The sequence below is a fragment of the Anthonomus grandis genome, chromosome 17 (assembly GCF_022605725.1).
Source record: "Anthonomus grandis grandis chromosome 17, icAntGran1.3, whole genome shotgun sequence".
NCBI classification, from domain to species: domain Eukaryota; kingdom Metazoa; phylum Arthropoda; class Insecta; order Coleoptera; family Curculionidae; genus Anthonomus; species Anthonomus grandis.
Window position 1 is genome coordinate 6746577 of NC_065562.1, and position 15295 is coordinate 6761871.

Below are 15295 nucleotides of genomic sequence, written 5' to 3' on the forward strand. Positions count from 1 at the left end.
TAAAACTACTTTCCTCCCTTTCTGTGGTATCCTCAAGTCCAAAGAACAGTACATTTTTTCTTGGCTTTCAGTTCAAATGATGCTAGTTTTTCCTTTAAATGTTAATCCTTTTATTAATTCCTGCTCCAGATTCTTTATTCGTGTTCTCTGTTCCTGTTCCTCAACTTCCTGTCTGATGGCTGCAACGTCTGTATGAATCTGATTATTTTGTATCGTAATCTATTGTTTTGTTCTAATTCTAATTTGTTCGAGTATTATTAAAAGATCACTATTTGTTATTCGTTTTTCACTCATAATTTTTGAATAACGGTCGATTTAGTGCTTAGTAGGCTCAGTAAAACCAGACTCCCAGTAGTACAATGGAGTATATGATATGCAAAATTCCACTCTGTTCTTTGTTTTGAACTTTGATGTTTACTATTATTTATCCATTTGCATTGATTTTTATACTATTTATGAATTAAAGTAGGAATTACCTAAGCCTACTATATAGAGTTGGGACACCCTGTATTGTAGAGCTGGGGTTGAGTTCTTGGCGAAAAGTGCCTTGTATTGGAATATTGTCTTTGTTTTAGCCGCATTGTTGTACAGCTACAGTTTTCTGAGGTGAGACTCGATGATTCAACTCGTTCAAGTTTCTGGATTACCAAAGACTAATTTCCGGGACTTTCACATTATAGGCCTTCAGATATGTTAAAGGGGCTGTTTTTTACAGATGTATGTTTCTGAGGCTTATTGACATTTGGCATTAAACAATACATATGAGTATTCGTTTAAGACAAGGTTACTATTATATTCTCTTGAAATTTTCGGCATTCCACGCACCGTTTTTTTTTAACAAATCCAAAAGATAATCGAGGAAGAGTCAATTACATTTATTTAATTTTTTTTTAATAATATTTATGGTAACCTCTACAATTATATGTGAAACGAATACTTTTAATCTTTTCACAAAGAATAGATAATTATATAAGCATAATATCACAGGAAACCGTTATCGTAAATATATTTTACAGAATTTTACCTTAGGCAAATCAAATATAATAAAATATAGTTTATACAAAATATCCCTTCTACTTATGTTATTTATTGATCTGCCGAATAAAAAAGGTTTTTTTGCCAGTAAACGAATGAGTCACTTTGTTGTCGTAAAGCCGATTTAGAACATCCTTTAATCATAAATTTAAGTGTATTCCTTAACTTACATTATATATTATAATATTTGTTGAAATATTTCTTATTTTAGGTACGAAACGCTAATTAGTCTTCTAAACAAACTGTTAGTAAGGTACTACGATATGAGTCCCTTAGACTTTAGCCAGACTCGTTTAATAAACCCAGAATATATAAGAAAATTGGATATAAACCGAAAATGGCTTTTGTCTCAAATCCAGGGAAAATATCAGGACGGAATGCTGAGGCAGGAAACCTCAACGATTATGACGAAACTAGAATACATTGAATTAGCTAGTTTCATGTCCAGCACCGATTTTAATAAAATTATATTTAGAGACTGTATAGAAAAAGGTGTGAAGTTAATGAAAGATAAATATTTAAAGCAGGAACCTCCTATATTAAAGGCAACTATTGATAATATTTTAAAAGATATTAGCAAGATCGTTTGCGAACAATGTGGAAGATATGAGGTAAGTACAAGAAAATGTAAATTTTTCGCTGATCATACCTTTTTCGTGGTTTCTATCGTTTAAAGGCATTAAATGAGTCAGCTTTTATTTAATCGTCGATTTATTAAGCAAATACTGTTTTTTTATTATTTATTTAACATAGAGTTGTGTATATACAGGGTGTTTTTTTAAATATTTCGATAAAATTTAAGGGCGTGTTCCTTGGATAAAATCAAGCAAAAAAGTTTCTATGAACATATGTCCTAATCGTCTTAGATTTTACGCTTCAAGGTTGATAAATTCAATGAGTTTTATTTAGATATAATCGACCAAATAAAACTTCAGACTTTCTTTAATAATTGAAAGACTGTCTAACATAATATATTTATTTTCCAAAATAAAAGTTCACAATACTTTCGTTCACAATTCAAATAGTATACAAACTTCAAATAATGTATTTTATAATATAACATCGACATTGAAAATGAGTTGTTTAACAGAATGATTTTTAATTTAATTGTCAAATACAAATTAGAAATTGTACAGTATCTGAAAAATATAATATACACTGGCCCGCAAAATTAACCGGACAACGAAAATTTAGTTCAAATTTAATCCTTAATAACTTTTTCAGTATTTCATCGATTTTGATAGTTTTTTGCCGAATTTTAGGCCGTTTTATTGTCGTATTTTTTATCACATCACAGCTCCAAAAATTCACAATGGATTTGTTATTATACCGGGGTTAATAAAAAGTCCAATTTTACTCTAAACTTATTACTTTAAACAAATTTTTCTGAAAAATATGGATAACGGCGGTCTTAAGATTTATTTTTTTTTTCTAAAATCGGGTATTTCTCCCACGATCATGAATTCTTAAACACTTTTTACTCCGTTAATCCCTAAAGAATTTTCAAGCGATTCTTCAAAGAAAAAAGAAGGTTTAAAAGCAGAGAAGAGAAATCTGACCAAATTCTCACACTTGTAAGCCAAAAACTACAAGCTTCTAGAAATAAAGATGAATTTGACTTCATTTCTTGAAGCTTTTTTTTTGCTTTTTGAGAAGCATGTTACAGATTCTTTTTTACGGAATACTCTGCCACAAGAGAGCGAACCTTATGGTACACGAGTAGCGCCAGTGCTACGAAGGTGTCTGTGGATATTTTTCTTAGAGTTCTGCAAGTTCTAATGTTCGAGAAAGATGTGTTTTGTGAGTTGAATCCACATACTTGCACTTTTGCATAAAAAAGAGTTCCGATATAGCCACATTCTAGGCGTCCGTAGATGTACTCGATTTTCATGAGTCGCATCTGACTATCAAGTAGATTTTGCATGTATAGCTCTAAGTGAAATGATATGGGCCAGTTTGGAAGAGTATTTACCATGATGATGATTAAACAGGGGCATGACTTTCCTTCTATGCGCCAAACTGCCTAAGCTTCAATTTATCTTCGGATATCCTATAAAAAATATGGGACTTATGGGAAATGTGGAAATCTTCTAAATGGAATCAAGCAGCTTCAAAGTTTGTTTTGGTGCAGAGCTCCATATGTGACAGATATACTCAGGAAATGGACGCATCTGAGCCTTGTGAAGCGTTAAAAGCTGTTGCAGTGTATACAGCCTTTTCGTTTTAAAAAGAGCCCGAAGTTTTTGAGAAGCCGCTTTAGCTATTCCTGGTACATAATACCCAAGACATATAGCTTCCAACCTCTGCACCTAACAAGCGAACTGACGAAGACAGCGGCAAAGTAAGGCTGGACATATTAAAGCTTGGGGCGGCAGAGGGAGCCACTGAAAAATTATGTTAAGGTTAGCATTAATACGGCTGATGACGTCTATGGCATTGGGTGGCGGCTGAAGTCATCTGATAGGGCGACTTGAAGGAAAATACTAATGTACTGTAATGTCAGCAAACCTGTAAATTGAATTAGAAGTCTTGTCGAGAAGGTGGTTGATATACAGGGTGTTTTAGAACTACGGAATTAAACTTCTAATCAAGTTCAATGTTTAAAAATTTTATAGCTGATCATTTTTAACAATTTACCGGCGCTTGTGTGTTCTTATCTATAAAACCGATAACAGAGATTGTTTTTTGTAGCTGCATTTTGTATCGCCTTAGTCATGCTTAGTCTTAGTCGTGCTGCGTTTATTTGTGAAGTTTGCAAGAATTTAACAAAGATTAATTGTTGCTAATGGAAAACTTTACCAATCAAGAATTGGCAGATATGCATTTCGCATAAGGAGCAACGAGCGGCAATGCACGAGCAGCAGCGCAATTCTATCAAGAACGTCATCCCGAACGACAGCATCTGGGATACAAAAACTATATTATTATTAAGCTCCTCAAAAATATTCTATTCAGGCGGCTCTTCGAGACCGGCATGTTTAAGACCAACATGCATCAGTATCATGCATGTGTTGCTTAAAACCGTAAGAACGGCCGAATTTAAAGAAGAGGTCATTCAGCGAGTTGCCGACGAACCATCAAGTAGCGCACGTCACATTGCTAAGGGTATGAATGCGAGTAACGCTTTCATCTGGCAGGTGCTACACGACCAACAATTTTATCCTTACTACTTCCAGAAAGTTGAACCAACATGGCGTTTCACTTAGCAGCCAATGGAAACGGTGGCATCGCACGATGAAGGCAGCACTCCAGTGCCAACAGACACAAACCTGGACAGACATATTGCCAACATCTTCATCAAATCGCTGCACATCCAAATTTTTTTGCGATATGTTTTAAGGACCAATGAAACCTCTTTCACCAGAGACGTTATTTTTAATAGTAGGAATAGCCATGTTTGGGACAAAGAAAATGTCTATGCAGTTTTTCGAAGAAAACATCAGCAACGTTGGTCTCTCAACGTATGGACAGGCATTGTTGGTGATTATTGAATTGGGCCATACCTTCTACTGGAACGGTTAACAGAGCTTTTTTACCAGCGTTTCTTGGAGAAAGTTCTTCCAGAACTTCTTCAAAATGTTCCAATAAATGTTCGACAGCAAATGTGGTTTCAGCATGATGGAGCGCCAGCTCACTTTGCTCTACGTGAGGATTTGGCTCAGCGGTTTGGGCCTTAGAACATTGAAAGCCTAGAATTAGCATTGCCGTGGAACTATGGGCAGTTTGTTTGCTTGCAACATCTCTCATGCAATGATGCCAAATGCTTATGTAGAAATAGCAAAAAAAAACACTTTATAATATCACAAAAGTGTCACTTATTTTGACAGGCGCAAAACAACACTATTCCTCTTTAATAAAATACTAAGCATTTTTTTCATAAAATATGATAAGATACTCTATAAAGAAGTCGACATTTAAAGTTAAATGAATGTAGATAATGTCCCTATATTAAACAACATCGCAACGCCGCTCGCTCGATAGCATTGTTGAGTCCAGGGACACAAGTAATCTTTACCAGAGACGTCGTCAAAAGATATGATAAATATTTAAAGCAAAATAATAGACTAATATAAATATAAATGTAAATAACATATAAATGTATCAATATACGGTGTGTTGACATGTTTTTAGATTGATATAATGTCATGTTATGTGTGTGCAGTTTTTTAACCTTTTTATGGACATTTTGTAATAATATCATGTAAGTTTTACTATGTTTTTAATTAATTTATTAGTTTAATAACAACCTTTTATATTCTACTTACATAGTTTTCCCTTGACAATGGTTTAACAACCGAAACGCGTCGGGATTCTTGAAATAAAGATTGTGAAGTAAACAGGACCCTTCGTCTATTATTTTGCTTTACATAATGGTACTTCACCCTGGAGATGATAATCTGATAAATATTTATTATTAATAGATTATGCTTAAAATTATCAAGATTATTACCTACCGTTTATGAACTCTTTATGCGTTTCTTAACGTACTTCATTATAGTAAAGGTATAATAAAACGCATTTTGGGTCCGGTAAAGTTAAAGGGGCGTTAAAGAGGGCCGTTAAAGTTATAGGTTTACATAGAATGTTGAGGTTGAACATTTTAGTGGTAAAAAAGTGAGGATGAAGTAAAAAAATGCAAAATTTTAAAAATTATTAAGCATTTTCTATATACGTATAATTCACAATTACACTCGGCTTGACTACACTCTATTTGCGACTAGCCATCATGTTGACCATTATATATGCAATTAATTTAAATTTAAAGCCTTAAGTAACCAAATTCTGTGAAATCTATGAATTTAGGTCATAAACACAAATTTCCACCCGCAAATCAAATACAAATATATATATATATATATATATATATATATATATATATATATATATATATATATATATATATATATATATATATATATAATATAATATAATATATAATATCAAATATGTAAATACGGATTAATTCATAAATAAAAAATACTTTCAAATGTCACTTACGTCAACAAATATTATTTTATCATTTAGTGGGAGTGGCTACTCTCGCAATGTAAAATCTAATTATATTATGCCTTTATTATCTAAAATTAAGTCCACAGCCAACCCATCCAGCTAAAAAGTGTTCCAGATTAAAAAATACTACTGGGGACATAGTGAAGCCACTCCAATTTTTGTCAATAAGGTTGTTGTTTTATTTTTTGTGTGTGTAAATTACAAAATATGTAATTATAGGGGTACAAAGTTCCAAAATTGCCCCAATATATATATTTTTTAATTATAGCAAAGTCAAGAGCTAAAAAACCTTGTGCAAGTCTGCAATAATTACGTATTTAAGGTATGTAAAAAAATCTTCATCATTTTCAAAGTTTTGTATTTTTTCCAATCATCCTCACTTTTTTATTAATATTTTGACTACACTCGACATTCTATGTAAAAAGTTTCAAAAAAAAAATCGGTTTTTAGACGTCCTTTTAACTTTACCAGATCCCGCATTTTTATGGAAATTAAATATTTTTTATAATTGTTATAGATTTATTTATATATTGGGGCAATTTTGGAACTTTGTACCCCTATAATTACATATTGTGTAATTTACACACACAAAAAATAAAACAACAACCTTATTGACAAAAATGGGAGTGGCTTCACTATGTCCCCAGTAGTATTTTTTAATCATATATATATATACACATTATTATATATATATATATATATATATATATATATATATATATATATATATATATTTGTATTTGGTTTGCGGGAGGAAATTTGTGTTTATGACCTAAAGAACTGATGTATGTGAAATCTTCTTACAGAATTTGGTTACTTAAAGCTTTAAATTTAAATTAATTGCATATATAATGGTCAACATGATGGCTAGTCGCAAATAGAGTGTAGTCAAGCCGAGTGTAATTGTGAATTATACGTATATAGAAAATGCTTAATAATTTTTAAAATTTTGCATTTTTTTACTTCATCCTCACTTTTTTTACCACTAAAATGTTCAACCTCAACATTCTATGTAAACCTTTTACGGCTCTCTTTAACGCCCCTTTAACTTTACCGGACCCAAAATGCGTATATATCAGGATATTTGAAATATCCAGAGCTGTTGCACGTGATTTATCATATTTCTCGATAGCCTCGGTCCAAACATGCGTCATACTGACGGTCGTCTATTGATATTGGTGGACTCCAGGTATTTCAAAATTTGCTGGTTGACAAGTTTCGCCATTACCTTGGCGATTGCCGGGACTAAAGCAATCGGACAGTAAGCTTACTCTTGATAGGCACCGCCTTTTTTCCGATTTTGGGTATCCGGGATTGAATCCGCGCAAGCTTCCAGTCTGCACGGAATAGACCTCTTTTGTATGAAAGAGAAAACAGTTTTTACAATGTTTTTTAATACTATCCGCAGACTTTTTTAATACTATTCACGGGGCGGTGGCCTCGTTAATGTTCAAGCCTTTGACAACTTTTTCGACATTTCTGGGATGGAAGAAACCTTTCTTGGCAAAGTCAGTGGTGTTTTGCCTTGTGGGTCTATGGTAGAGTTTGATGCGAAGATCTGACCCAGCAAGTGCCTTTTTCATTGCGGTCATTGCCAATGGAACCATCTTCCCTAGTCAATGGTGGAATTTTTTACCTACAGAAACCTTGATCAACTGCTTTTGCTACAGACCAGAACGATCTTGATCCATTTGGGCAATTGAGAAATTTGTTTTTCACTCTCTCATCATATTTTTTTGCAGGTATCAATCGTCATTTCTCAAGGCAACAAAGCTAACACGATTTGCAGGGCTTGGGTTCTAACTTCATTTGCGATAAGCAGCATTTTTGTTGTTGACTGCCTTGGTGCAACTTTTATCGAATCACGGCTTGCTGCTTGAAGAGCTTTTAAGGATGTTCAGAATATAAGCCTATATACCTCCCAAAATGATCTCTGAAAGCTCGCTCGCACACACTGAAGAATCATTGGTCTTGAAACAGATATCATTCCAAGGAATCAAAAAAAGAAACTGCTTTAAATGTCTCCAGTTGACTGATTTATAATGCCAAAGTCTTCCGATCGTTTTCGTGTCTAGTTCACATGTTGCGGTAATTAATTTGTGATCTGGTGTTCCTATTGCATGTACGGAATTGAACCAGCGATAAAAATTTTCGCAAAGAGACTTATCAATTAGGAACTCTTACGAAACAATCATCTCCAATTGTTTCTGGAATCATATAATACTCCCCAACTTAATACATAATCAAATAATCAACAAACCCAAAGTAAGGGAGAGTTTTAGAGCCGAGAGGTTAACCGATTGAATTTTTCTTTGTTTTTTATAAGTTTTCGGGGTCAGAAAATAAAACGGTAAGTCCATAATTTTTGTCCAATCGTTTTACATACGTATATTTGTAAAATCTAGAGTATTGTGAAGATTTAGGCACCTTTAAATCATACATTGTTTATATGTTTTTGGCCACATCATGTTTTTATAAAAGACAATAACAAAGGGGTAATTGTGCGCAGAAGTGCACGATTCCTCTTCACGTAATTAAATGCTAAGAAGTAATAGTACTATTTAATGTTTTCAGATGCCTAGAAATTACACACGAAAGACTGATATCCTTTCTTATACGACGGAAACCCTGCAAAAAGCCCTAGGTGCTATAAGGACCGACGGAAGAAAAATTAGGGAAGTAGGAAGATCCTTTAAAATACCAGAATCTACCCTTAGAAAAAATTTGTTGGAAGATGATCTTAAACTACCTCGATTGGGCCGTAAAACTGTATTCTCTAAAGAAATAGAGTGTGAATTAAAAGATTATGTTCTGCTGCTTTCAAAATTGTTTTGTGGGTTGACACCTGATGGTCTAAGAAGGCTTGCATTTAGGTATGCAGAACAAAATAATATTATTTACAACTTTAATCGAGAAAAGGGACTAGCTGGCAAAGCATGGCTTTATGGATTTCTGAAAAGATTTCCCGAGATAAAACTGCGACAGCCTGAGGGCACGAGTTTAAATCGGATTTCATCTTTTAATAAAGAATCTGTAGAACTATTTTATTCTAATCTTAAAATTCTTATGCAAAAGTTTAAATTTCAACCAAGCAGAATATTTAACATGGACGAAACAGGCATTACAACGGTTCAAGCTAAATGTCCGAAAGTTCATGGTGCCAGAGGAGTAAAAAAAGTGGGCTCTGTTATATTTGCTGAAAGGGGAAGGACAATAACTGGAGTTTTTTGTATGAGCGCTGCAGAGAATTACATCTCCCCCATGCTCATATATCCCCGAGTAATAATGCCAACAACTCTGCAAAAAAATGGACCCTTAGGTGCCTTGTACAAATGTTCAACGGTTGAATTAACTCTAAGCTATTTGTTAAGTGGTTCTCTTATTTTGCAAAGCATGCAAAGCCTACTGCATCTGATCCTGTCCTATTGGTTTTAGACAACCATTAAAGCCATATTTCGATTTCGGCTTATAATTTTTGTAAAGGAAATAATATTAATATGGTTTCTCTTCCTCCCCATACCTCAGATCGTTTTCAGCCATTGGATTTAACTTTTTTTAGTCCACTTAAAATTGCTCTCTATAGAGAATACGATCTTCATTTATCTACTTCTGGACATCAAAAAATAACAGAATATGACGTATCTGCATTATTAAACAGAGCATTCATGAAAGTCGCCACCATGGAGAAAGCTGTCTCAGGGTTCCGCACTTCAGGAATTTATCCACTAAATCCAGACAGATTTAGTGAGGATGATTTTACCCCTTCTAGGCAAAACACACATTGCACTGTTGTTAGCAGCGGCAAAAATCACCCACCCTTCTCCAGACCAGAAGCTAATGTTTCATTGCGAAATAGTTCTGAACCAGAAGAAAAAGATTCTTTGCCAGAGGCTAGACAAACATCTTTAATTGACTATAACAATCCTCAGCCAGGTACATCGAAAGAGAACTCTTTCTTTTCTATGGCTCCTATACCAACAAAAAAAGTTATTAAAGGAGTTAAAATAAATGCTAAAAAAAGCAATGTTCAAAAATGCTTACAAGCACTTCGGTTAGGGAAGAACTAGAAATCGCTGACGAAAAGAAGAGAGTAAGAGAAGAAAACTTAAAGAAAAAGGAAAATCTCTCCAAAAGAAAAATATAAGAAAATGTTTTGAAGAAGAAATACAAAAACACTTAAAGGAAAACAAAAAAGAAAGAGAGAGGCCACACCTGAGACATCCGATGATTCATTGGAAAATGAATTGTCTGAGATATGCGACGATGATGAGTTAGACGATATTGATGAATTTAACTTCATGCCGCCTTCTCCAAAATCTCCTTCAAAACCCAACGAGATACGTTGTATTTGTGGAAAAGTTGGTAAAAATCGAGAACTATGATACCGCTGTGTTATGTGTGCTTCTTGGACCCACGCAGCCTGCACGTCTGCTGATATTCCAGAAAATTACATCTGTGACTACTGTTTAAATTAAGGCTTTATACTGCTGTTTAAATATTACTACTAAAAAATTAATTACTTTAAATGTTAATATTTAAAAATAAATAATTTTTTAAAACAGATATTTCCTGCGCACGATTGCCCGTCGGGACGGGTAATTATGCGCAAATGTTTTTTTTATTTTTGTTCAATTTTATACTTGCGTAGTAAATTTTTTTTACATAACATTTTACATATATATACATTAATAAGTAATACATCTCATACCATTTTTAAAACTAATTTATATGTTATAGGCTCGCTACAAATACAATTTTTGCTTAACTCCTCACCATTCCCCAACTCTCCCTTACTTCATTTTTGCCAACATGTATTTTATTTCTACCTACACCATACTGATATCAATATTTGACAAATTACTTAGGCTCTTGCCATATTACTTGGCCTTCATTATTAAAATAGGAATAAAACTTCACAAATTAATTTGGGTGCATCACATGGATTACGATTTTTGCTACACGGTAAATCACCAAAAGCATATTCTCTTTCTGTTACGTTTTGAATAGCTTCAACAAAGAATTGTATTGAAATTACTTCCAACGCGCAACGTATTGGTTTCTTAACCTTTTTCTTAAAAAATTACACAGACAGCTAGTTCCATGTTGGATAATTTAATGTTTATTTCTGTAAGGAAAAGACAAAACCAGCTTGGCCACGCCAACAAAAACAAAATATAATAGTTTTTTTAGAATTATTAAAGGATTTAGTGGGTGGTAGTACATTTCAGGCATAGGTTTTTAATTTTTCATAAAAACTATTGTTCTCAATAACTCCAGCTTCTGACACTCGCCCATTTGTTCCAATATCAACAAGTATAAATTCATAATTAGCATTAATAACTACTATTAATATACTGAAATATTCTTTATAGTTATAAAAGAAATATCCTATTATTGGAGGGCTTGATATTCTAACGTGCTTGTCATCAGTTGTGCGCATGGAAAATTGTATTTACTGAAAAAATCGTTGTCAACCAGTAGCCATTCTTCCTTAGAATTTCGAAACTAAAAGAATGAAGTCCGTTTTAGTGAGAAATTATGTATATGCAGAAAATAATTATACAGTGCATTTTTTTTATCTCCGGTCATACCGTTTTACGTGTAATATTTTCAACCCCATGTCAGAATCTGTTCTATTTAATCGATAGGATTGAAACTTGGAACAAGTGAAGTTTAAGTTAATAGACTTTAAAAAATTCCATTATTTTGCAAAAAAATTTGCGAGAAACCTTTTTAAAATAGGTTTTTCTAATAAAAAAGTTTGCTTTTTCTGCACCTCGTAACCTTCATTACCTTTACACTTCAAAGCAGGTAGACAAATATCTGACAGTGACACAAAATAATTTCCTCAAAATCTCAAAAATCAACAATAAATAAATAAAACCTTTCAAATAAATTGTTCAAAGTGACCTCCAAATTGAGCCAAACAAAAGCCCAGACAGTTGTAGAAATGTCTTTTAACATTTAGGAGCTGCCGGGGAGTAATGGTACGCGAAGTCTCGAAAATTCTATTACGAAGTTCTTCGATATTGTTGGGTCTGCCTCTATATCATATCATATCGTGTCTGACAATATCATACACTTTCGATGATAGATAGCCCCAATAAAAGTTATCTAAAGGCGAAAGATCGGGGCTTCGCGCCGGCCATTTAGATGGCCCAAAACGTCCAATCCAGCATCCTGGGAACGTGGCATTCAAAAACTCGGTAACAGTCGCTGCACTATGAGCGGGGGCTCCATCATGTTGAAAAATTATCCTGCCATTTTGAACAGCGTTTCCTAATGCGGGAATGACCTGCACCTGAAGTAATTCTAAATATTTTGCAGTATTCAGGCTACCCTCTATGAAAAATGGTCCAATTATTCGATCTCCAAGAATTCCTGCCCACACGTTAAGTTTCTATCTTGTTTGGGTATGCGTTTCCTGGATGACGTGAGGATTTTCTCGCGCCTATATTCGAGTATTTTGTTTGTTGACTGTACCATTTGTACAGAAAGTACTTTCGTCTGAAAATAGTATTTTGTTTGTAATTGTGGGGTCGTTGTTAATTCGTTCCATCCACTGTTCACAAAACTGCATTCTAAGAAAATAATCATTAGGCAAGAGTTCTTGAACATTTCTAACTTTAAGATTTGTATTTATCTTTTCTGATTGCCTTATAGCAACTACTCCTACTTTTTCCGGTAACTTCGGCAAACTAAGACTATTTGTTGGATTTTCTTCAATGGCCAAGCATACCTCCATTTTAAATTCTTCGTCTACTACAGTTTCGGTTCTTTTTTGTTTTAAGTGAGAACTGGCGATGCATCCAATCGTAATAAATTTTTCATGAAACCGTTGTACAGTTGATCTAGACGGGACGGAACGGTTAGGATAAGACACGGTAAAATTATCTACCACTTCTTGCGCCGACATTCCTCTAATGTTTGAAACCATCTCAATACGTTCCTCCGTAGTGTAAATCGACATTTTAAAGAGTTTTTGAACAATTTCAATGGAGCAATTTAAAAATTATTTTGTGTCACTGTCAGATATTTGTCTACCTGCTTTAAAGTGTAAAGGTAATGAAGGTTACGAGGTGCAGAAAAAGCAAACTTTTTCATCAGAAAAACGTATTTTAAATAGGTTTCTCTGTTAACTTAAACTTCACTTGTTCCAAGTTCCAATCCTATCGATTAAATAGAACAGGTTCTAACATGGGGTTGAAAATATTACACGTTATACGTAATACGTAAAACCCTATGACCCGAGATAAAAAAATGCACTGTATTTAAATATTTCGAAACTTACAGACGGCCTTTCATGTTTCCAGGATATTTTTTTCCAAGGCATATAATAGCTGTGTATTTTAAGACCTCAAAACTTCGCTAGTGGTCAAAAACTTTAAGGTCACAATTAATCTCTTATTAGTGCTGATGGATTTTCTCATATGAGTATCTTGTTTTTCGATTAAAGGGGACTCGATTGCTAAAATGTCTTCATCCATCTGCAAATCATTTCGAAAAATCCTCAGGCTATCCTATAGCTGCCGTGATCCCCATGATAGACATCCTTATCTTGGACACACTGTATATTGTATTTTTCTTTTGTAGCTTTGTAAATGAGATTTTTTTTCTTTTTATAATAAAGCATTTTTTTATTTCATTTCATATCTGTTTTTAATTTAATTTTTTTTATTTTTAGGGCTCAACCGCTTCCATAAAAATCAAAACCAGAGACCTAAGTAAGCAACTTTATGATAACGACATGTTTTCTTACTTACTCGAGCACTTATGTTATTCATTATCAGCGCTCAGTAAACATCTATATGAGCTTCCTACCTTGGAACTGGCAGAAATAGACTGCGAAAACATTGCTAAGTTTTCTATAATTGCCTTGGATCATATTAATTTTATTATAAAAGCAGATAATAGCTACTTAGATATAAGTACCCTAGAAATTTTGCTTGATTGTGCCAACGAGATTTTAAAACAGTCTCAGTTTTCTAGCTATATTGGTTTGGATGCCAACGTTTCATGGCTGTGTGCCGGCGTGAGTGCCCTCTATCATTTAATAGAATTTTTATTACGAAACGATGAACCGTTACCATCTATTGATAGGCAGGTGTTCAAATTATCTACAAAAAGTCCCAATAGTGAAGCTCAGAACGCGTGCCACAATTTATATACCTTGACTTGTTGGTTGTACAAGAATCAAAACAAATACGTGAAGATTCCAATATTTTTACTATGTAGAGTCAAAAGTTTAATCGTTTCTTTAGCGAGGCTGCCACTGGTAAATTCATTTATTTTTGTACCACACAAGGTTTGGAAATTGGGTTGGCATCCTGATTTAAGTGGAAAGTTTTCTACTCAAGTACCTCAGCTGCCTATTGACATGTTGCAAGAAATCGATGTTTTGGAAGAATACATTTTCAGGTAAGGAATATAAATGTCGATAGAAGAAGTATTAATAGTTCATAAAGTTTCATCTAGTTAATTCAAATATTAGGTATACTCCTTAAAATTTACTTTTTCAAATTCCTGAGATAAAAATTTAATTTAACCTCTTTCATTCCATATTCATCCCAGTATGTTAGTAACGCTACCAATTTAATCCACTTTTTGAAATTCTATATTACTCGATAAAAAAAATGTTGTGTAATGATATTTTCGATATCGAAAATAAATCAACTAATCTAAATATTTTTGAGAATTCGCCATTAGAAAATTTGAAAAATAATTTATTTTTTCTTACCTTTTGTTAAACTGTGATGGGAATAATCAAAATATGTTGAATGTTCAACTCATGGGTTAAAAATTCCAAACTTTTGTTCCTCATGGTATTTGACGGCAAAGTATCAGTTTTAAATTAAAAAATAAATATAATAAATACAGTGCATCTCAAAACTTATGTTTAAATTCATTTAAAATTCAGGGGTGTGTTCGAAAAAAAAACGCTCGGACCCTCGATTTTTATTTCAAGTTGCGCATTTTTGTACGTGAAGTTTGTATATACAGGGTTGCTCAAAAATAAATTACGACCATCAACTTCATTTTTTCAAATGAAAGCACCTTTTTTTTATTTCGTCTTTGAAATTCTACGTATGTTTCATGCATCATGTCCTATACCTAAGTCAACAGTTATCAAAAAAAGACGATTCATAACAAATAAAAAAAGAACAAAAATTAAGTTAAATGTTCAAAATGGTTATCATTCACGGCTTGAAAATATGCAAGGCGATCAATGAAGTCTCGTTGCACATTTTCA

The 15295-nt window shown here is 33.4% G+C and overlaps 1 protein-coding gene across 1 annotated transcript in view; it reads left to right on the forward strand.

The window, feature by feature from the left end:
- Positions 1–15295, forward strand: part of LOC126746626 (huntingtin-like) — a 157491-nt gene that overhangs the window by 112275 nt on the left and 29921 nt on the right. The window contains exons 25-26 of the mRNA XM_050454956.1: positions 1247–1646; positions 13730–14463. Of these exons, the coding sequence (XP_050310913.1) occupies positions 1247–1646; positions 13730–14463 (1134 nt within the window). The remainder of the gene's footprint in view (positions 1–1246; positions 1647–13729; positions 14464–15295) is intronic.